This window comes from Arxiozyma heterogenica, assembly GCF_036370985.1.
Source record: "Arxiozyma heterogenica strain weizmannii chromosome Unknown scaffold_21, whole genome shotgun sequence".
NCBI lineage: Eukaryota > Fungi > Ascomycota > Saccharomycetes > Saccharomycetales > Saccharomycetaceae > Arxiozyma > Arxiozyma heterogenica.
The window spans coordinates 300,516-323,319 of record NW_027042674.1 but is presented as its reverse complement, the minus strand read 5'-3'; the positions used below and the strand labels follow the sequence as shown (position 1 = coordinate 323,319).

General features: G+C 29.1%; 5 protein-coding genes across 5 annotated transcripts; 4 read left to right on the top strand and 1 right to left on the bottom strand.

Annotated features, from left to right (window-relative positions):
- Positions 1-4,012: 4,012 nt before the first annotated feature.
- Positions 4,013-5,929, top strand: REC8 (Rec8p; the record flags this gene model as incomplete). The annotated part of the gene is made up of 1 exon (XM_064859166.1): positions 4,013-5,929. The coding sequence occupies one exon, from the start codon at positions 4,013-4,015 to the stop codon at positions 5,927-5,929; it is 1,917 nt and encodes a 638-aa protein (XP_064713975.1).
- Positions 5,930-6,351: 422 nt separating this feature from the next.
- On the top strand, positions 6,352-8,019 carry ICL2 (methylisocitrate lyase ICL2; the record flags this gene model as incomplete). Its single annotated transcript, XM_064859165.1, has 1 exon — positions 6,352-8,019. One exon carries the CDS (start codon positions 6,352-6,354, stop codon positions 8,017-8,019), a length of 1,668 nt encoding a protein of 555 aa, XP_064713974.1.
- Positions 8,020-9,132: 1,113 nt separating this feature from the next.
- On the top strand, positions 9,133-10,863 carry HAA1 (Haa1p; the record flags this gene model as incomplete). The annotated part of the gene is made up of 1 exon (XM_064859164.1): positions 9,133-10,863. One exon carries the CDS (start codon positions 9,133-9,135, stop codon positions 10,861-10,863), a length of 1,731 nt encoding a protein of 576 aa, XP_064713973.1.
- Positions 10,864-17,014: 6,151 nt separating this feature from the next.
- Positions 17,015-18,232, top strand: SUT2 (Sut2p; the record flags this gene model as incomplete). Its single annotated transcript, XM_064859163.1, has 1 exon — positions 17,015-18,232. One exon carries the CDS (start codon positions 17,015-17,017, stop codon positions 18,230-18,232), a length of 1,218 nt encoding a protein of 405 aa, XP_064713972.1.
- A 468-nt stretch (positions 18,233-18,700) lies between these two features.
- On the bottom strand, positions 18,701-22,306 carry RPA135 (DNA-directed RNA polymerase I core subunit RPA135; the record flags this gene model as incomplete). Its single annotated transcript, XM_064859162.1, has 1 exon — positions 18,701-22,306. One exon carries the CDS (start codon positions 22,304-22,306, stop codon positions 18,701-18,703), a length of 3,606 nt encoding a protein of 1,201 aa, XP_064713971.1.
- Between the last annotated feature and the right edge of the window lie 498 nt (positions 22,307-22,804).

Here is a 22,804-nt window from a genome sequence, read left to right as displayed (position 1 = left end):
AAAGTGTCAACCATATTACTATATAAAGTTCTCTGGAAGGTTTTTATACAGTGGACACAGTTATTCTATAGAACATATTAATACTTTCTCCATACATCATTGATATTCTTTTGGAAAATGCTATCTACAAAATTAAGAATTCTGTTATATATACTAATTTGAAATACATTCTTTACTTACTAGTCCAATTTATTTTTTATAACTGAAGAATTTTAGTTATATCATATTATTTTGATTTTTTTAAAGTATATGTTATCCTATGTATAAGAAATTTATAAAGTAAAAATCAAAAAGCAAGTTTTGACCATTTCCAATTCACCGTGATTTAACATATATATTTATTTCAAAATCAACTAATGAGTACCTTAAAATTTCTCCGGTATTTCTCTTTAAATCATAGCATTTCACTTTAATTAATATATTTTTACAGCTCTAACATAAGTTACATTATTGTTAGCTAATGGTTGAATCCACTTATTATTATCATTAATACACATAATGAACCGTTACTTTATCCCTATTATATGGTTTATCAATCCTTCTCAGCTTTGACTATCCTTATTCACACAATAACAATTTTTGTGATATTATAAATGTTAATACAATAATTTCTATATCAAGGTTGAACTAGTATTTGATCAGTCTTTAATATCATTTTTAGCTTCATCATTGCAGCCAATCCTTTTAAATCTCATATGATTTACATGTTCTAGTAATATATACTATAAAACAGTATAAATTTAATTTGCAGTTGAAAAGAAAGTAGTCTGTGCCATTTTGCTGGACTATTACTATCTAATAACTCTATATTTCTAAAGCACTCATGAATTTTTTACATTTCAGTAATTTATAAGTACATATTACTACTTTATATTTCAATATTAATATATTCTTTCTATATTTTTATTGTATATCTGGTATATCATCAGAATAGTGAGAAAACTACACAGATTTTATTGGTTGCAATCAACAAATTAACATGCTTACAAAAGATGTTCTTTATGCTTAAACAATCCATATAATTATTTTAGAATTGCTTGCCTATTTGATTTGATTATTTGTTAAACCCCTTTATTTCTTCTACTTATTACATTCTAAATACAACATATTTGTTTTTTCACTAAATTATTTCATCCAACTACCATTAATTTAAATTTATTTTAAAGGAGAATATTTTTTTTATTATTTGTTACACCCAATGATACTGTTCCACTATGTAATATTTAACATGACCATAAATATATAATGCTGCCACTTGATTATGTATTTTTTTCTCAACTCTGAGATATTTTATCTTGTGAAGAGCTACATCACGAATGCTTATCTTTCAAAAATCGTTTAGCTAATGATAAATATGATGGTACAAAAAACTACCACTGTTGTACTACCTACAATAAGATTCAATATATTTTCACAGATAACATTATTTTACTTAAAGTCAATCTAAGAGGAATTTTGTCAACTATATTACTATTATTATATATCAAGATATAATTATCTATCATTTCATTTTTGAATTTAACAGAAATATCTAAATCTCAAAGATATGCCATAGTATATCATATGATAATTTACTCCACATTTCAAAATCCATTTCTATTTTTCTGAAGTCTAATCCTACAATTATTATTTATAGAAACATGACTAATGAAGAATCTTTTATCACATTCTTTTAAAATGACTAAAAAAAAGTCAACTTTGTGACATACCTAAAAAGGTACATTAAAATGTTAGATTAGTTTTTTCTAACATCTTATTAAATTGTATTTCTGATATTAACATTTTGCACTTATTCTTTTTAGATCTTTAACTAACCTTTAATATTTCAATGCACCCTTTTACGTAGAATATACACTATTATCTTCAAATATAGGATATTAAACCCGCAAAAAATCTTCTTTATCATAAAAATTTATATTCTAGATGTTTCAATATTTTGAAAAACACTATTACTATTTCTAATGTGATCCACCTTTACCAAGAGCATCATGTTTAATTTTCTAATTTGTACAAAATCACCATTTTAATTAGAGCATTTACATTATAGACACTAATATTAAACTTCTATTAATACAGAATAGAACTTAAAAATTTATATTTACTTAAATTAAATTACTCAAAAAATGGAAAATTACCTTTGCAATAGCTAATGTATTTATCAGGTGACTAACAAAACTAATCCATTAAAGCAGTTTGATATGAATACTAATAATAAACCTTTTTAAAACACAGATATATTCTGAATTTGTGCATCATTATAACTTACAAAATTATATACTCATGGCATATTTGTATATATCTTCAATTATTTTATATTTCTATTTTATTCAATCTACTTATGTATCATTAATTTTCAACAATTAGATCATAAAAGAATAGTAAATCATTTGTTACATGAGTTTAAGTTTATTAAGTACTATATAAGGAGGAATATTAAGATATTAGCCTGAAAAGCAAACATTTGTAAAATTTACTATTAACTGTCAGCAATATTGTTTCTGTATAATGTTCCTCTTTTTCTAATCTAGAACCTAATAAATGTGAAAATAACAAAAATAATTAATACATGTATATTTGTTTTATTTTGTTAGAATCAACGATTTATGATTCTTAAATAGTTATACATGTCAATATTCATAATTTTTGTTAAGATAATTTAAACAAAAACTTTAGAAACAGATAATTGGTAAGCTAACGATAAGTTACACACTTTTGGAAAATAATATCATACAACATGAACAATTTTTAAGATTGTTAGCAACCGTGTAAAATCTTTGTAGTGCAGAGTATCATATAAGAGGAAGTTACTCTGCTCTTGCGGCCTTCTAAGTTTAACTACGATTTCAGATTGTATTCTTTTTATATCTAGTATATAGAGTAACTAAGTTAATCATAAAACTTTAAGGTGCATAACTCCTTGATACATATCTTTAATACTTTCCAAAAGTCGTGCGTCTTGAAATTTTATTATATTATTTAGGATAAATCCTTATATATATTATATTCTGTTAGTTTTAAAAATTTTGCAAGGAATCTAACTGGAGTTCGATTGATACGAAGTCCTTTCAAGTCACACCTGAATGTTTAGATAAAAAAAAACTCGTACAGTCAAAAGTGCAGTATTTAGTATAAAATATTGAAACTAATTAGAGGATTCTCAAGGAATAATAATTATGTTAGATCTTGTTCAAGGAACTATTAAAGATTAATCCTGACATATTTCTCGACCGATAAAGGTCCCAATCCAAGATGTTGCTATAGCTACTGATTACGGTTAAAAGAAAAAGTTATTAATATGTTTATTAGAATTAAAATTCTTCAGCCCCTTGTATGTAAAGTACAAAAACAAATATAAATGAATATAAAAGATAAGTAGACCAAATGTTAAGAGAGAAATTGTAGAATTTATTTCTTTGCATTTCATATCCTACCTCAATGTAATCTTGACATTAGAACAAATATGTTATTATCACCTATCTTTTAATCACTTTTTCTTTTACCAATTTTACCAATTTTACCAATTTTAACGGTATTATAATTTATAATGCCTGTTAGTTCATGTTTAGGCATGGTTAGAAGTATTCACATATATCCATCAAATCTTTCCAAAATTATCTATCCATTGAGCGTGTTCCATTATGTAAACAATGTTGGTTAATTCACTTCTAGAACACAAATGCAGTAAAGATTAGTTTTAAAAGAAAAAATAAGCAATAAGGTTTGGATAAAGGTTATCCTAGGAATAAATCTGGTACCTGCTACTTCTTGTTTTTTTGTTGGCTAAAGGAATTTTTGTGAATCCCTGCTGGTGATAGTATATAGATTTCTGAATTCCGCATTTAATGTAAAAAAAAAATTGGTCCATAAAATACAAAAAAAACATAACATTTAATATAAAATGTAATATCGGCGGCTATATAGTTTTTAAATATATAACTTAATTGCAAACTAATTCTTAAACATATGAGAACACAGCCAAAAACAAAATATATGCAAAATATAAGCTGCTGCAATGTCTTTCAAGCCATATGTCAATTTTGAAGGCGAAAATAAACAAAATATATCAACTGTATGGCTGCTATCATTACTAAACAAAAGACAATTATTTCCAAAGCAAAAAGGAAGTTGGACAAAGGTATCAAAAAAGGATATTCTAGAAGTTTCTATACCAACAACTTGTCACCTAATTAAAGCTGATTCACATCCATTACAATTAAAACAAATTTCACATTTGTTATATGGAATTTCACTGTGTTACTGTAAAAAGTCAGACTTTGTTTTGGAAGATTTATCTGTACTTTTAACTCAAATACATAAATCGTTCGCAAGTAAAGAAAGAGTCATCGAAAACCGATGCATTTCTAGAAAATATCTAAATACACTAAAACACAAACATGACGTAATACTAAATGCTGAGAATTTTTTTCAGGATGACAATCTATTTAATATTAATGATATTGAAAATTTTGAGCTTTTTCTAACTAGAATAGACATAAGGAATCATCAAAAAATAGAATCATTGCAGATAAAGAAAAAAGACTTTTTAAATGAACTCAGAAATTACAATATTTTACCAAATCCAAGTGAAGATATTTCTGATCATCAAAATGTTGTCAGAAATTTCACATTAGAAGAACTTCCTGTTGATTTCTCTTTAGATTTAAATTTTGAAGATATAATCAGTCAACAAGGGACCACAAGATCAACTAGTTCACTAACATACAAAAATAACCAAGATATTCGTTTTAGAGAAGAGGCAAGATATTTTGGAGAAGAAACTAATTTTACTAATGAAGAAGTCGACTCAGTTATAAATTTTGATTTAGAGATTTCTTCAAATAAGACAGAACATAAAATAGCCTCCAAGATTCAGCACAATCAAAACCCTACATCAAACTTAGAAAGAAAGAGAAAACCTGATTCTGAAGGTCATAAGAATAGGGGTATATTAAAAAAGATTAAACTTGATTCAAAAATTAGTATGTTAACCGAAACACTAAAAATAAACCATGAGGCTTATGTTGAAATTATGGAAAGAAGTAAAAGAAAATTTGGTAAAAATATCTCTAAAACTGGCCGCCAACTTTTTTTTTCTAACGATAATACAACAAAACTCGTAAATAAATGCTGGAATTTTTTGCTTTCAAAGGATTTGTATTCCTTCCTTCATAAACCAATACCATATTCCTCTTCTCGGTCAAATGAATATGTTGATAATATTGATACGGGTAGAAAATTGGTTAATCTTTCTGAAAGAAGTAACCTATTTTTAGATAATGAAGATCATGAACTTTTTAGACAAGATGAAAGTATTGCCAATAATATGTTATTTCATTTAGATCAAATTGAAGAAGATTTAAACGAAGCAAATCTAATTCCATATTCTGAATCAATAGAAAATGATTTAGAGTTTATGAGACACCCTTTAAATCTCTTACCCTCGAGTATTGGAAATTATTCAACCAGAACATCGTCTAACAATTCTGCACAACGAAAAACAGACTTTATTGATGTTTTAAAGTTGTCTAAAAATACAAATAATACTATAATAAACGAAAAAGATCAATATAAGAGTTTATTGGACACCCCTGAGAATAAAATCCAAAAAAATCTGGACAAACTAAGAAATTGTCAAAGCGAAAAATTCTATTCTTATCTCTACAGCAAGTTCTGTGAGATGAAAGATAGTACAGTAGAAAGAGATGTATCTATTGATACTCTTCTAAACAATGGATTACCTTTCAATTATATTATTCCAGACAAAATTGAAGATTTTGAAACGAAGGGTTTTGTACCCATGACAAAACAATTGGCTGCCAATGCATTTTTTTCACTATTGGATCTCGCATCACAGGATATTATTGATTTGAAAGTATCAAAATTCGTCTCAATTCCAATCACATTAGAAACATTCCATATTATTATGTAACTTGAGAAATAAACTCTCATAGTACTTTTTTTGTCAAGCAATTAGAGAGTTGCAATATTCTCAGAATTATTATATGGCTGCTTTTTATTGTAATCTCTCTTTATCGATCTTTCTTTTTCGCCCCAATGAATGAACAATACTTTTAATTGAATTTTAGGGTAGGAAGAAATTTCAAAGCTATTGGGGAAATTTAAAGGGTGCAGAAATTTTAAATAAGCTAGCAAATGCTAAAAATATACATACAACAAGCTATTAACAAATAAAAATCCATATAAACACACACACACACACATATATATATATATGTTTGTATATTTAATAAGAAATAAATTCTTTTGCTAAGTTAGTGTTTTATAAATTCAGAATGAAGTGCTTTCTTCAAAATGTAAATGTAGTAGCGAATTAAAAAAACATTCTAAGAGATGTTATCTTTAAAATTTAAAAATATTAGACGCTGCTATATGAACCAAAATTTAAGAGATATTTTAAAGAGAGAAGTTGAAGAAATTGAAGATTGGTGGAACTCACCACGTTTCAAGGATATTAAACGGTTGTACACAGCGGAAGATATTGCCAAACATAGGGGTTCACAATCACTCAATAAAGTTAAATATGCATCATCTATCCAAGCACGAAAACTATTTGAAGATTTAGAAAATAGATTTGAAAAACGATTACCATTACATACACTTGGAATTATCGATCCAGTACAGATGTCACAATTAGCTAAATGTAAAAATATTGGTGCTGCTTATATTTCTGGATGGGCGTGTTCCTCGACATTTGTCGGATCCACAAACGAAGTATCACCTGACTTTGGTGATTACCCATATGACACGGTGCCACGTCAAGTGGAAAGAATATTTAAAGCACAGCAGTTACATGACCGTAAGTCAAGGTTGGCTGCATTAACAAAAGGAAATGAAAAATTTGTTGATTATTTAAAGCCAATTATTGCAGATGGAGACATGGGGCATGGAGGCCCTTCAACCGTAATGAAGTTAGCCAAGTTATTTGCTGAAAAAGGTGCTGCAGCGATTCATTTAGAAGATCAATTAGTTGGTGGGAAGAGATGTGGCCACTTGGGAGGAACCGTTCTTGTACCAACAAGCACGCATTTAACTAGACTATTGGCAACAAGATTTCAATGGGACGTTATGGGAACAGAGAATATAATAATTGCAAGAACCGACTCCTGCAATAGTAAATTATTAAGTAGTAATAGTGATCCAAGAGATCATAAATATATCAAAGGTATAATTACGCCAGATACAAATGCATGGAGTGAGACCGTTATTGATTTAGAAATGAAGGAAGTCCCACAAAACCAAATTAGTGACGCGGAAAATGAGTGGTATGGAACAAATGAACTCTGTACAATCGATGAAGCCATTAAATTACAAACAACGTCAGGTGAATACAATAAATATGTTGATTTAACCAACAAAGTTATGAAACAGAAAGATAGACATTATTTAAGCATAAGGGAAAGACTACAACTTGCTAAACAATGCGCTCCAACAAAAGACATTTATTTTGATTATGAAGCACCAAGAACCAAAGAAGGATACTTTATGTTTAATGGGTGTATGGAAGCAGCCATTGAACGTTCTAAAACCTTTGCCCCTTTTGCTGACATGCTGTGGCTGGAGACAAAAACACCAGATTTAACTCAAGCCAAATCATTTGCTAATGAGATTCATAAGGAGTTAAAAAATTCCAAGTTTGTTTATAATCTATCCCCAAGTTTCAATTGGTCAAAGCACGGATTCATAGACGAAACATTGAAATCATTTATATGGGATCTAGCTAACGAAGGGTTTGTACTTCAATTAGTCTCGCTTGCAGGTTTACATATTGATGGTGTTTCATTTTGGGAGGTTGCGAGAAGATTTGAAACCGAAGGTATGAAGGCATATGTTGAATTAGTTCAACAGAAAGAAAGAAACCTAAACTGTGATATATTGACACATCAAAAATGGTCTGGTGCAGAATTTGTTGATTCTACACTACAAATCATTCAAAATGGTTCATCTTCACAAACTTTAAGTATGAGTGGTGATAACTATACAGAAAGCCAATTTAAATAAATACCTTTAAGCGCTATCATTGTTTTCTTCAGTTTTATATATCTATTATGAATAAATAAGTATTTTTGAAATATGTATAAGTTCACTAATAGTTGTATAAAGTATATCTCGTTAATCAATAAAGGAAATTACACATTGCAACTATTATTAAACTTTTTTCACCAACAAATTAAACTAATTTATCTTATAACAACATTGATAAAGAAGTACAACTAGAGAAATACTTTTTTGTACAAATTTCCTACTCACAGCGTACAAGTGAGAATTATCTAATGATTCTTTCTCATAGGTTGTTCTAATTGTTCTTCTATAGTTTTGTACTTGAATATTTAGATAGATGTTTGTTTCTAAATGACAATCAAAATGCTATTGCTAAAAGTAATCTGAGAAAGCTATACTCCATCAAACAAATACACTAGTAAAACCAACTATTTCTATTTACTAATAGGTAGAATTATTTCATTATACATTTTGATTTATCACAATTTACAAGGTTCGCTATTCCTATGGAAATTATTCTAGTTCATCTTCACTTCCTAATGTCACATGCAATTGGTTAAAAATTAAAAAATAAATCTTAGATATCATGAAACTGGAGTGCACTTCAGGAGCTGCTGAGTTGTAGAATAAATAGAACTTACTAATTTTAAGCTCTCTTTATACTTTGTTCTTTCTAGTATTTTATATGCCAAAAAAAAAATAAAATAAAATAAAGTCAAATAAAATAAAAAAAGAAAGAAAAAAAAAAAAAAAAAAGAAAAAGAAAATAAGTTGGATAGAATGGCCGACATATTGTGAAAGAAAACTTAGTCATGTCCAAAACGAAGTTAAAAATTATAGTAATCTACATAGCTAACTCAACAATAAAACTTTTATTGTTACAGCTCTACCTAGCTGCCTTTTCATATTACTATATGATTGCTAAGCATTTAATTTTTAATTTAAATATAAAAAGTGTTACAAAAGGTGGATTTTTTGTACTGTTCCAAAGTGTTTTAATAATTTGTAGATCACTTACTTTTTTGATTTATATATTAACTTTACATTTATTATATGGGCTTTGTTTGTCATTAAATTAATAATTTTTTAACTATAAATACTACATAGGTACAAATGGTGCTAATAAACGGTGTCAAATATGCTTGTGAAAGATGCATTAGGGGTCATAGAGTTACAACATGTACACATACTGATCAACCTCTTATGATGATTAAACCAAAGGGTAGACCCTCAACAACATGTGCTTACTGCAAAGAATTAAGAAAGAACAAATCTGCAAAACCTCCTGGATCATGTACATGTGGGAGACAAGAGAAACTACGAAAAGCCCAAAAAGCCAAAGAAGAACAACGAGCAAAAGCTAAGGAATTTACTGCACAAAATTGTACCTGCGGTACCCAAATAACATGTAGGATACATTCAAAACGACAACAACGTAAAAACGGCACTCATACAGGAACATCAGGGTTAACACAAAGAAAAATCAAAACCAAGGGTAAGGTCAATAGAACAACTTCATCAGTATCTCTTGACAGTCATTTATTGACAATAGATTCACATGATAAGCAGTACGATAATAATAATGATGATACCTCTAATATTTTTCCCAGGGCATTTCTTGATAGTGATACTACTGGCAAAATATCAAAAGAATATCATAATGTCCCATCACTAGTTTCTATATCTTCACTACAATCATCACAATCCTTAGAGCCAAATTTTCCATTACAAAATAATCAAGCATCTACTGTCCAATATAGTTTCCTTTTTGAAAATCCAGCAATTTACTCTAAATATGGTCAACAAGTCAAAACAAGAAATAATAATATGGAGCTAAACCATGCTTCAGTGTCGAATGTTTCCAATTTGCATTTAAATACTATGGGAAATACATTTATTGATGAGACAAATATGTCAAATAATGTAAAAACCATACAAAGCCCTACCAGATCTAATATTGGTGAGGTTGTTGTACCACTTGAAGAATATATTCCACCCAATATTAATGGTATAGGTAAAGTTGATGATATTCCTTCGTGGACAGAAGACAATAATTTAATGGACTTCGCTGATTTCAGTAAAGGCAAGTCTCCGTTTGATAAACCATCATACACATCAACAACCAGAAATGGACTACTCGACATGTTTTCTGACACTTCTTCAATCTCAACATTATCGAGAGCTAACTTATTGCTGCAAGAAAAGGGTGATCAAAGTAATATAGTACCTTCAACTGAAAGATCACCATTGAATGTTCTTAATCATTTTTCAAATGAAAGACCCTTAGTTTCACATCAGCTAATCCAGTCCAAAAATGATATTTCTAATGATAATGAGAGCGTAGCGAGTGTAGAGGTGTTGTCATTAATGCCAAGTTTTATGGACATTCCAGAAAATGAAAACGATAGTAGGAGATCTTGTAAGTTACGTACAAATATTAATCCAAATACAATGAGACAACGTTCCAGCAGTATTGATAGAAATCATAAATACTCGAAAATTCCACAAACAACATTTGCAAATTCTTCAGCACTAAGTGATGATAGAAATATGATGTATGAAGGAACCATGGGCGCAAATATAGAAACACAGTTTCCAACAAATGACCAATTGCTTGTGACAGATAATATTAACATGGTAAACTCTCCCAATTCAAATGATTTAAAGAATAAAGAATTAAGTAATGAACCAAAGGTGATGGAAAATGAGTTTAATATTAGTGCCAATTATAATATTGATACAAACAAAGCTTCAAAAATGATCTCTCAAGAAACCCCAATTCCTCCTAAAATTCTATCAAATCAAAATTTTGTTGAATTGGATAATCTTTTATCAGATTTATAATATACTTATAATTAAATTTATGTTAAACAATTTTCTATAGAATATATACATTAGATATTTAGTTTTTATGATTATGAAGAATTTATGGCTTACTTTAAATAGAAATTTAAACTGATCAGTGACTAAGATTTAGCCATTGTTAAAATACCTCTTCGAAAAAATTATTACATTTTTGTCTGGGCTGAAAAACGTTTTCTACCTTGTTAAATATAAGAATCACATAAACTTCGCCCCTATCAGCAGTAGATTTCAATACAAAAACTATTACTTATATAAGAACATTATGTTTAACAAAAAACTTCCAAAAAGTACATCGGTTATACAATTTTATTGTGAAATGTTTAAAATTATTTCATGAGTATCACATTGATTGTAGCAGTAGTGGAGAAATAAATATAATTTATTCTATATTGTAACGTTCAAAACCTTTTCTTAGCTCCTCATTCTTGTTCTTTAGAAAATTTAATAGGCTAATAAGTAATAGCTTGATGTTATTTTCTTTTGCTATCTCTGTTGTTTTGATAATAGATATATTTACAGTAGATTTAATTATAACGCCATTCCATATATTGAATTTTTTATGATTTGGTTGTCTTATTTGTGGTTAGGGTAGTGTCGAGTTATTAATATGACAATGTATAATGCTAACAGGAAAATATTTTAACCAAAAAGTATTAGTTTGAAATTTCATTATTAAGGTTAATATATTATTAATTTAACCGATTTGAAGTAAAAAAAATCAATAGCAACATAAATAAATTTGAGTTGTTTACATCATTAAATCTTTAATTCTATCATAATTAACGTGTTTTATCTGTAAATCAATTTTATATTTTAGATAATCGTTTTTTCCCTCACTTTTTTTGAAATTTATAAAGTTTGAAAATGTGTAAAAGTATGCGATATTCAGTTAATAGTCCAGGTCATTTCTACAATTTTTTTCAATAAGGATAAATCGACGTCCATTAAACTATGGCATATGGTTTTAACTGGTTGCAGGATGCTGATATTATATCAAAAATTTTCATAAATAAAAAAAAAACAAATCTCAGAACATGCCATAGTATTGATCTTTCCTCGAAAGTAACTTTAGTTTTAATTATCAATAATTGAGTTGACTGGAATAAAAATCACAGATATATGAAGATTTTGTTGATTTAATTTTACCGGTGTTTTCAATTTCCTAGGCAGAAAAAAAATTTATAAAAAAAATATAAGTAACACCAAAAAAAAAGTATAGAAAAAAAAGAATATGTAGGTACAACTAATGGTGATTTATTTAAGCTAATTTCAGTTAATCTTAGAAAACTTTATTTTTTTTTTTCATTAAATGGGGAAGAAGATAGTTTCCCCAAACCCAACTCTTAGATATAAGAATCGACTTGCAACTTCCATGCATAATAAAACCATTATACTGTTTTATTTTAAAAATCAGATTTTGATATGTTTGAATTTGTTTTAAAATTGAAACTGTTTCGTTGTTAGAAACTGTAACAGTTTAACATTTACAAATATATATATGGTTAATGAACGGCTGTATTAGTTACTCAATATCCATGTTAACATTATAGTATTTTCTCCACTTCAAATAATTGCATTAAAAAAGAGGTACTTTACCAATTCTATTATATATTTACTATTGCCAATTCAAATATTAAAATCCCATTTACTGTTTCAGGAACATAAAAAGATTATACAATTTATAATATACAGAATAACTCAGGACATCAGTTCCTTAAAGGACGGTAGTTTATTAAGAAGCATGTGCACTAAGTAAAAATTTGCTGAATTTTGTACAGAACATGGTCGATAAAATATTTAACATTTTGTAGAGTTTTTTTTTCTTGTAATTTAATATAAAAACAGTCAAGTAATCATAAGAAACTACTTGGGAGAGCTATTGAAAGTTGGTTTTTTTGTATGTATCACTTTTTTTACATTAAAATAATTAAAGCAATATTTACAATTTTATATTTTGAAATATAGATGATTTTTGGCTTTGACTTGAATATGTTACGGTGATCAGTTATAACTGAATAAAAAATTATGACGGCATATTTCAGATTTAAAATCAATGGCCATAATTCTTTCAGTCGAAAACAAATCAGTAATATTATTGTTAGAGAGAAAGGGTTTACAAGAACAATTTTTCTCGACTGGAAATAGACATTTGTAGCCGTTTATTTTTTTTTAAGAAAAATATAATAGCATTTGATATGAGCCTTTTCTTTATTTAAAAAACCAACATTCCCGACGGCTATTATTGAAAAAACACATTCTATGAAATATGAAACGATTTTTACCAAAAGTGGAATTTTCCAAAACAATAGACTTTTATAGACATTTTGAAGATGCCGGAAAAAAAAAAATACCAGCTGAGAATTACTGGTTTATTTTTCGTATCGAATTGTATTTCCCTCCCCAAATGAACAAAATATTGTAATTCTATGCATTGAATTGAAAAAAAATTTTTTTTTTGTAATCTTTTTTTGTTAAATACAGTGATCATCATGATGCAAGAATTTTGCAGTTCATTATTTTAAAAGCTTGTTAATGTTGAAGGTATCTCCGTAAAAAAATTTTGTTTGTATACAGGGTGTATAAATTGTAGTTTGACTTAAAAAAAAAAAAAGAAAGATTATCTAGAAAATCATTTGATACGGAAGTTACTTTATTGTTGAAAAAATTGCTTTTTTTTTTACCAAAAGTTTTTTTTCTTTTGTTTGCTAGAATATACAGTAGTTTTGGTATTTGTTTTGTAAGCGTACATTTTGAATTGATCTTTATTTCACTGAAGTATGTAGGAACATCTGACGATAAATGGCTTTAATATTTCATTGCTACAAGATAATGAATAAGTGCCATATGAAAAGGCAAGAAAAGAGAAAGGAGAGGAACGAACGTTAATATTTTTTGAGAAATTTTGTTGAATAAGGAAGAGACAATTGCTTTACTAATTCCCTCTGTAAACTATAAAAAACCTAATCTGTAATAAACTAGGTTCCCACAAACAAAAATAAAAATCATCTGTAGCTTCTTGTTTTGAATGTCAACTTTTATAGCTTGTAACATCTTATCTAATGTAAATATGATTTAACAAAAATCTCCATAACAATGTGTGGGGTTTGATAATTATCTAAAAATATATTTAAAACTTTCAATGGTAATAGTTTAATTAGAATTCATTTCTATTTCAAGTATAAGGTTACCTGAGTTTTCTCCTTTATTATTGCTATATCAATATAAACTTGTCGGCTGAATAAATCGAAAAGAAAAAAGTGTTCCAAAAGGCTTGTCCTAAAATGGAAACCAAGGCACAATCTTTAAGGGAGGTGGCATTTTATACTTTAAATATCTTTATTAATACACTAAGGGTAACCTCTTTTAGTATACTTCACTTGAAAAGGCATCACTTTCCAAGAAAGAAAAAATAGATTGGACTCAGATTTTTGCTCTAGTTGTAAAAGTTTAAAAAACCAGTTAAAACACTTTAAGTTGTATTTTCCAAAGGTGTACAAACTTTAAAAATCATTCTACATTGTTTTTCTTGAAAAAGCTTATTTTTAAAGTACCTTCTGTTTATGAATTTCTACAAAAACTTTATATTTACATTAGATAAATTTAAGATGATATTTTTTCTTTTTTTGCTGTATTGTGTAAATATCTTTGTTTATTCTTCAAGTGCTTTTCTTTATTATACCATTGCACAATGTTAATTTTCTTTTTTTCCCTTTTTTTAAAAGAAATAAAAATAATTTAATGAAGTAAGAATTATCACTCCGAAGTTATGTGGTATTGTACCAAAAAAGGTGATTCGAAACAGACCTGATATAAAAAAGATATAAATGAATAAGTAAATAAATAAATAATTAATTAATTAAAAAGTAGTACAAGAAAATCATTATTTATAGCTCTTGTGAAAATGTATTTTCAATTTAGAAATACTGTCTTAACACAAATTTCTAATAAAAGCAAAGTTAAATATAAATTTTTAGGATAATTTTTAGATGACAATTGAAGGAAAGATAGTATTGTTTTGGTCATTTTATTGACAGAGCTAAAAAAAGAAACAATTGATATAATGATATATTACATTATATATACTTCAAAGATTTTCTTTTTTAAAGAGGATATGAATCTGTTTGTCTCATTCACCAATTACCTTTCATATTCTTAGTGGAAACAAGAGAATACAATTTATTTAGACAGGACAGAACTTGTTTATGTGAAGAGTCGCATTCTTTTTTCTTTTTTAATTACAACACCATATTCAGACTTTGCTTTAACACAGGAAAAAGCTCGGCGACTAAAATTTGATATATTTTTTCACCCTAAAGAAATTTAAACAATAGACGAAAAGTCGTTTCTCATACTCAAACAAAAATGTCGTACGTCCGAAAAAAGGAAATGTCTCATTCTAGCCGCATATGCTAATCAAGGCAACAAGTCAACAAGCGACATTTTGTTTGTGTATGTGTGCGTGTGTATGTTTCTAAGAAAAATAGAAAGAGTAAAGTCTTTTTTTTTTGTTTTATTTTTATTTTTATTTTGATAATTAAAATATGATCTAGACTTTAGTATACTTTTTTACATTAGGTACAAATACTATTTTGTTGACTTGAATAATTAATGATTTGATTATCTGTGTACAAATATTTTTGGAATATGCTTAATTAGTTTAGACAATTTTCCAGAGTAAAAATAAAGATTAAAAATTTGTTCAAGAGTAAGTGCCTATCATTTTATAAAACAAAATTTATTTTGTTTTATAAAAACAGATACTACGCTACTCAGTTCTAGATTATTACTCTGGTTAGATCAGATCCTATATTTAATATTAAGTAAACAACGCCTATTTTCTTTTCCCTTAGATATTCCATATTATTTTTTTGTACTTTAATTTATCTTCTACAGCTTGGCAGTTTAAATCTAGAGTTTTTAAATCATGACTATTTTTCCTTTTTACTCTATTGATAGACAACGGACTTATGGAAAGGAAATTTTTATTTAGGGATTCATACACAATAGTATTACTGTAATGTTTGATTAAACTTTTATACCGCTTATGATTGTTACCTTATAAACTGAATATCTGTGTATAAGAAATTTTCATTACATAAAGAAAATCCCCTTATTATAAATAATACAATACACAGCTGGGTTGTTCCTCCACTTCTTTACAACGGCGTTTTGTATAGCAAATATATTCGTCAATAATGAAACATTTTGCATTGTTATTTTGGTAAGTTTGAAAAAAAAAAAAAAAAAAAAAACCTGATTGCACATGGGTTTTGTTTTTGTTTTGAAAAACAGTGAAAGGCAGATCTTTTCGGAAAATTATGTTTTTTCCATTATGTTTTCTTTATTGTCTCCATGAATTTCTGCTTTCGACATTGCGTAGAAAAGGGAATAGGGGGACTTTCTGCATGTAAAATGTCACTCCTCAGTAGCTTTTTTTGGCTTGTTCTCTTTTTCTTTTTTCTTTTTTCTTTTTTTTTTTTCATTTTTTTATTTTTTTTTGTGTTTTGTCTATATTGCCATTTCAAAAATAAAAACAGAACAGTAAACAAATAACAATAGGTGGAGTACTGCCGCATTGTCAAGGGTCGAGAGTATAAAGTAGCAAAACAAAAGATTAAAAAAAGTAAAAAAGTATGATATCAAGATCTCAAAGATGTGTGTATTTAAACAAAAAAAAATATGAATATATATATATATATTCGTATGTATACATGTATATGTATGCGCATATGCCTCCCCAAAGTATTCAAGACCTCGCAACGTACTGAGAAAATACAATTGGAACTGAAAAAAGACTCTTGGTGTCTAACAACTCTATAAGATATTTTATAAAAATAGTGGAGAAAATATTTTTTTTGTTTAAAAACCTCAACAATCAGAATAATTTTTTGTAGGAATTTCTTTTAGAATTTATATTCAATTCCAAAGGTCGCACAAAAAGTACAAAAAGAAAACTTTTTTCTTCTATTATTTGTTTGTGTGTGCGTCTTTGTTTGTTCTACCTCTGTTTGTTGCTTGTACTTTTGTTACTATATGTTTTATTTTTGTGAGTTAACACACTAGCAATTTTCAGTTTATTTTGTTCTGTCTAATTATTTTCTTATATATCAGTTTTATTACACAATAATTCATGAATAAAGAAGATATAGTTACCTGCCAACCTAATAATTTACTAGTATATCCAGCATTTCCAAATATCCGTAACGCACAGACGGGATTCAATGCTTTTCAAAATAAAAATATAAACACTATCAATGGTACTCACTTAACCAAAAAAGTGACTAAAAGCACGCCAATAATGAATGCTAATAGATCAATGCATCCACTATTATTGCCAAATTACAATCAAACATCAACTAACACTAATATACAGTCTCCAATAAATACAACAACAAATACTATACAGAGCACTAATAGAACAGTACCGTCTAATAATGTTCCAATTACTTCTAACAATGGTATATATTGGCCAGTAAATAATACTAGTAACTGTCATATTAATCCAGCTATATTTTCTAATCCACAACCCATATATCAACAAAGATATGTGTCTTCAAATCCTCCACAGCTTCGAAATATGCCATACTCTTCTGTTAGACCGTTTCCCACAGACACGCCAATAAGCATCACAAAATCCTATTCTATTTTAGGTGGTGGTGACACAACAAAAAGAAGTTCTTCCTTTTCTTCACAAAATATAATACAACTTCCTTATTCGCCGTATAATTGTAATGAACAGAATATTGTACATGGTGCACCTGTTGTCTTTAAGCAAACTCCACTTTCTTCAATTAGTCCCACTTTCTTCAATAAGAGTTTCTCCCAATCAAGGAAAAGGCAGAGATTGGGACCAAGTTGTGACACATGTAGGTCAAGAAAAGTCAAATGCGATGCCAAAATTGAAATTTTATATGAAGATGATAGAATTATAAATGAGATTTCACAGAAGTTGGTTAATATTTTAAAACCTTCTGAAGTTGAGGAGCTATCAAAAACTGTATTACGGTATCATGTGTTACCAAAAGAATTGTTTGTCGACAATGTAGATAATTCTAATAGCAACGGTAATCACAATAATGGTGCTAGAAAGCATTACAGACTTTTAAAATATATTAATAAAATTGTACTGTTTCAAACATGTTCTTCATGTCTTAAATTGAAAAATCATAAGAAAAAAACATCTTGTGCAAATAAGTGGAGAGTGGAACAATGTAGTTTTTCAAGAGGATTAACCAAAAGTGACACAAACATTTTTAATGAAATTCATCGAGTGACAGGTAAAAATCTAGATGAAATGACTGTTGAAGATTTTCGAATTGCAGGTCTTCAGGTATCATTTCCAATATAAAAATAGCGGTTATGATTTACAAATTTCTTCGGTGCTGTTTTATTAATTCTTTCTTTTTTGTAACAACAAGTAGGATATATCAGAAGGCATTGAATATATGTTGCATTTTGCATGACTCTTTCTTCCATAAAGAGAAAAAGAATTTATATGATCTATGTTTTTCAATTGTGGCGCACAGTAAGTAAACATATCCCTACTATATTAACTTGGAAAATTTTGGTACTTTAAAGTTACTTTATTTGATATAGTCTTGATGTAAATATATATTTGCATATATAAAGTAAAAAAATAAGCATATATTCATATATATCAATAGGAATAAAAACATAAAAAAAGATCTGTTTCTAAAGCAATTCTATATTACAGATAAGCAGAAATCTGGTATTTTTATAATTTTAATCTGTTAAATGAAGCTTTAAACATAAAGTAATAATTTTTTTAACAATGACAATTTAAAGATAATGTGGTTTATTTTGGTTCTACGTTGTAACGAAGTCTAATACCCATTGCAGTTAACTCAGAATCCAAGTATTTCAATACGAACGGTATGGCAACAGTCGTAGTGTTGGTACCACCAACAAACTTGTTACCTTGACCATCTTCCCAGATTTGGGAATCGTCAATAAATATCTTATCGTCACCTTGGTATTCAGCAATCATCTTCTTAGCATCGTCGAATTTAACAGCACAACGGCGACATGTTGTCAAAGCAGCAGCACCAATTCTTGGAACACTTTGTTGAGTAGTTAAAATGGAGCCACACTCACGACATATGGAGCTTTGTGTATAATCTGAACAGTTGAGTAAACGATCTTGCAATAAAAACGACGTACCGTGACCAATCAGTGCATCTCTTTCCATTTCACCAACACGGATACCACCATGTCTCTTTCTACCCTTGACTGGTTGCATGGTCAAACTGTTAACCGGACCAGTGGAACGGACTTGGAACTTATCGTTGACCATATGTCTCAATCTTTGATAGTAAACAACACCAATGTATATATCGCATCTTAATTCCTCACCCGTAGCACCTGAGTACATTGGTTCATTACCATGGTAATTGTAGCCAGCTTTTAATAACTGTTCACCAAAGTAATCAGCCGGAGTATCTTCTTCATTGAAAATCCAAGGGGTAGCATCCTGTGCAATACCGTGTAAAGCACCAGCTTTACCAGCTAACGATTCAACGAACATACCAATGGTCATACGCGAAGGGAAAGCATGTGGGTTAATGATGATATCAGGCTGAATACCTGTTTCACTGAATGGCATATCAATAGTTGGCCATTTTCTAGAACAAACACCCTTCTGGCCATGTCTGGAAGAGAATTTATCACCGATTTGTGGGGTTCTTCTAATACGGTATTTAATACTGATAGTTTGCAATTCTTGAAATTTATTGGATTCGTCTCCAATTAGATTGACTTCCTCTATATAAGCCGGTTCTGAAGAATGGTAAGTTTTAACTTTTGTCTTGTTAATGGTAGCATCAAAGTATGCACAAATTGGATCACCTTCTTCAACATAGGTACCAATATATGGTAAACCATCTTCATCCAGTTTTTCCAACCATTCTTCTGGCCATTCATCAGTACCAAAACCAAAATGTTGAGTAATTGGATCACCACGACTTCTGTTTAAGGATAAATCTATCTTTTCAACTTTGTACATAGTCCCATATGCAAAACCTCTCTCATCAGCAGACTTATTAATAATCATTGCATCATCCATATCATAACCAGTATAAGAAATAACAGCAACAACGGCGTTGGTACCATTAGGGAAGTTGTCCATACCGTAATCATCATAAAGATTAGCTTTGACAATTGGTGTTTGACCTGTTTGCAATCTATATAATTTATTGTCGGAACGATGACATAAAGCTACACCAGGAGTACCCATTGTTTGTTTACCCATTTGACATTGGTACATATTTCTTGGAGATTGATTGAAATCGGAAAATGGCGTTAAATTGGCTAAAATAGAAAGAATGTTAGTTGGACTGAATTCAACGTGTGAGTGGACATTATTCTCTATTTCCTGAGGAGTAACTGCAATATTCATATAAACTTGTTCAAACGGACCAACAATATCTTCTTTGTCTAATGGTAGGTAACGAACAGGACGCATCATTCTGGAATGACCACCGAAAATGTATAAACCAGGATATTGACCTTTAGTAGATGGTGGAACGTAACCAATTTCCAAATCTAATGGTAAACCTTCAGTCTTACCTTCAACTTTTAAAAATCTTAGTGTGTCAGCAATTATCTTACCTTGTTCATGGGTGGTCCAACCAATGATCTTACCATCTAGTTGAACACAGCACATAGATGGACCTGCAGCAAAAGTGTGTGAAGCTGGGGAAACACCTAAGCTAAATAGTAAACTTGGCACTTTAGAAACATCAGATTGTTGGGTTGAAATACGACATTTATGGGCAAAATGGTTCAACAAACCACATGGAGAACCATCTGGGGTATGTACGGGACATAAGAAACCCCAAGATTCTGGTAACAACTTTCTAACTGTAGTGGTTTTTAATTGAGCAAAGAAAGACCCTCTATGAACCATTCTAAAATGTGAGATAAAACGGTAGAAATTGATTTTTTCAGCGACAACGGTATAACCGGAAACTTGTTGTAAATCTAAACCAGATTGAGACACTAAGTTACCAGTAGATAAGAAGTATTGTAACTTAGAACCGATATTTTCATTTACTCTTGACAAGACTCTGTTCATGTATTTGCGATCCTTGAAATTAATGGCAACACCACGATTGACATCGGTTCTAATTTGGGCAATAATTCCTTGAAGGTATTCGTCCATCTTTTCTTTTAAGATCATACCATATAAGAACCCACCTAATAAGACTTCTTGATGTTGAGTAGCATCTGGATTGTCTGGTGCACATTCACCAGCAACTAGTGAGTATAATTTTCTAATCATAAACAATAATAATCTTGATTTGTCTACATTATTTTGTTTGCCAAGATGAACTAGCACGATACGGTCTAATACTTCTTGACCAACTTCATAATCGCTTTTATCGGTAGAAGCTTGGAATACAAAACGGAATTTGTCACCAATGTATTGTAGAACTTGGGTACGGTTTTGTAAAGTTGGGTATCTCTTTTTGAAACCACGTAATAACAATTCTAAACGATCAGTTAAAAAGGAATTGGAAGTATCAGAACCAACAATACCATCGAAAATTTCTCTATCACTAGTATCACATAAGGCTTTCAAAATCATAACAACTGGTACTAGATATTCATTTTTTCTCCAAGAAAATCTGAAAGTGACCTGACCATCATTTAAATAATGTAAAACATTAGTTTGGGAAGTTTGATCTGGTCTGGTAGACCTAATTTGAATACCAAAATGTGTGTATGAGGTACCTCTGTTCGTAAAGGATGGTCTGATAATGGCCATTGGATGGTTTCTACGTTGAACAATCAACATTCTTATTAGTTTTTCAATCCCATTGATAATAAAATAACCACCAAGTTCATCTGATTCTTCTCTATGTTGAACCAATTCGTATGGAGATAATTTATTTAAGTGGCACCTATTACTTTGTAACATGATTGGTAAGCCACCACAATCTCTAACTTCGGTAAAAACTTCTTCGCCGTTGTTGACATTCCATTTTAATTTCAACATCAATTTACCTTTATACGATGTTAATCTTTGTCTAGCTTCAGATGGGAAAAATTTTCTTTCAACCGCTGAAGAGATACCTTCATTAGACATTGGTTTACTAATGGAGACTTGCTCAATACTAACAGACAATCTGTTACCTAAGTAATTACTATTAATATTTTCATCTGTTCCCAAGTTTCCATCAAAGATGACTTTTTCACCAATATCTTCAATAGCTTGATTTAGAAGGCCACCATCTGGTCCTTCAGTCAATGCATTAAATGAACCAACATGAGGTTCAATTGCTTCCTTTAATAGTGGGAAAGCAGTTTTGTCTTTGGGAGGATTTATAAAACGGGATTCTCTTTCAAGAGTTCTGAAGTGAGCTGATCTCACACCGCTTGGTGGTTTAATAATCTTACTCATGGCAGTGATCCTTCACTTTCCTGAATTATTTTTTATTTCCCTTCTACGTTGATTATCGTAGTTATAAATGAGAGAACTAGCAGATTTACTATGTCAAAGTATGTTAATGTATAGTTAATGAAAGTAATGTGCTCTTTTGATATCTTGCGATGAGCATTAAAATTTTTTTTTAGTTACAAAATGAAGAAGAAAAAAATTTTTTTTATTTTTTTTTCTATACTTTACAAAAAAAAAATTACCTAAAGCCACGTGATCACAAGAATTGTTATAGACGAACTTCTGGAAATAGAAAGTTGTATTTGTTATTTTAGTCGTAAGTTAAGGATTAAGAAACATAAAAGATGTGGCATTTATCACTTCATCTTCTTACATCATAATTACGAAAAAAAGAAAAAAAAAAAAGGAGGAGATAGTGTCAATATTATTTCATAGTGATGTAATATCATTATTTATTAGACTAATCTATGAAAAAAACACATTCTCGAGCAAGATTTTATT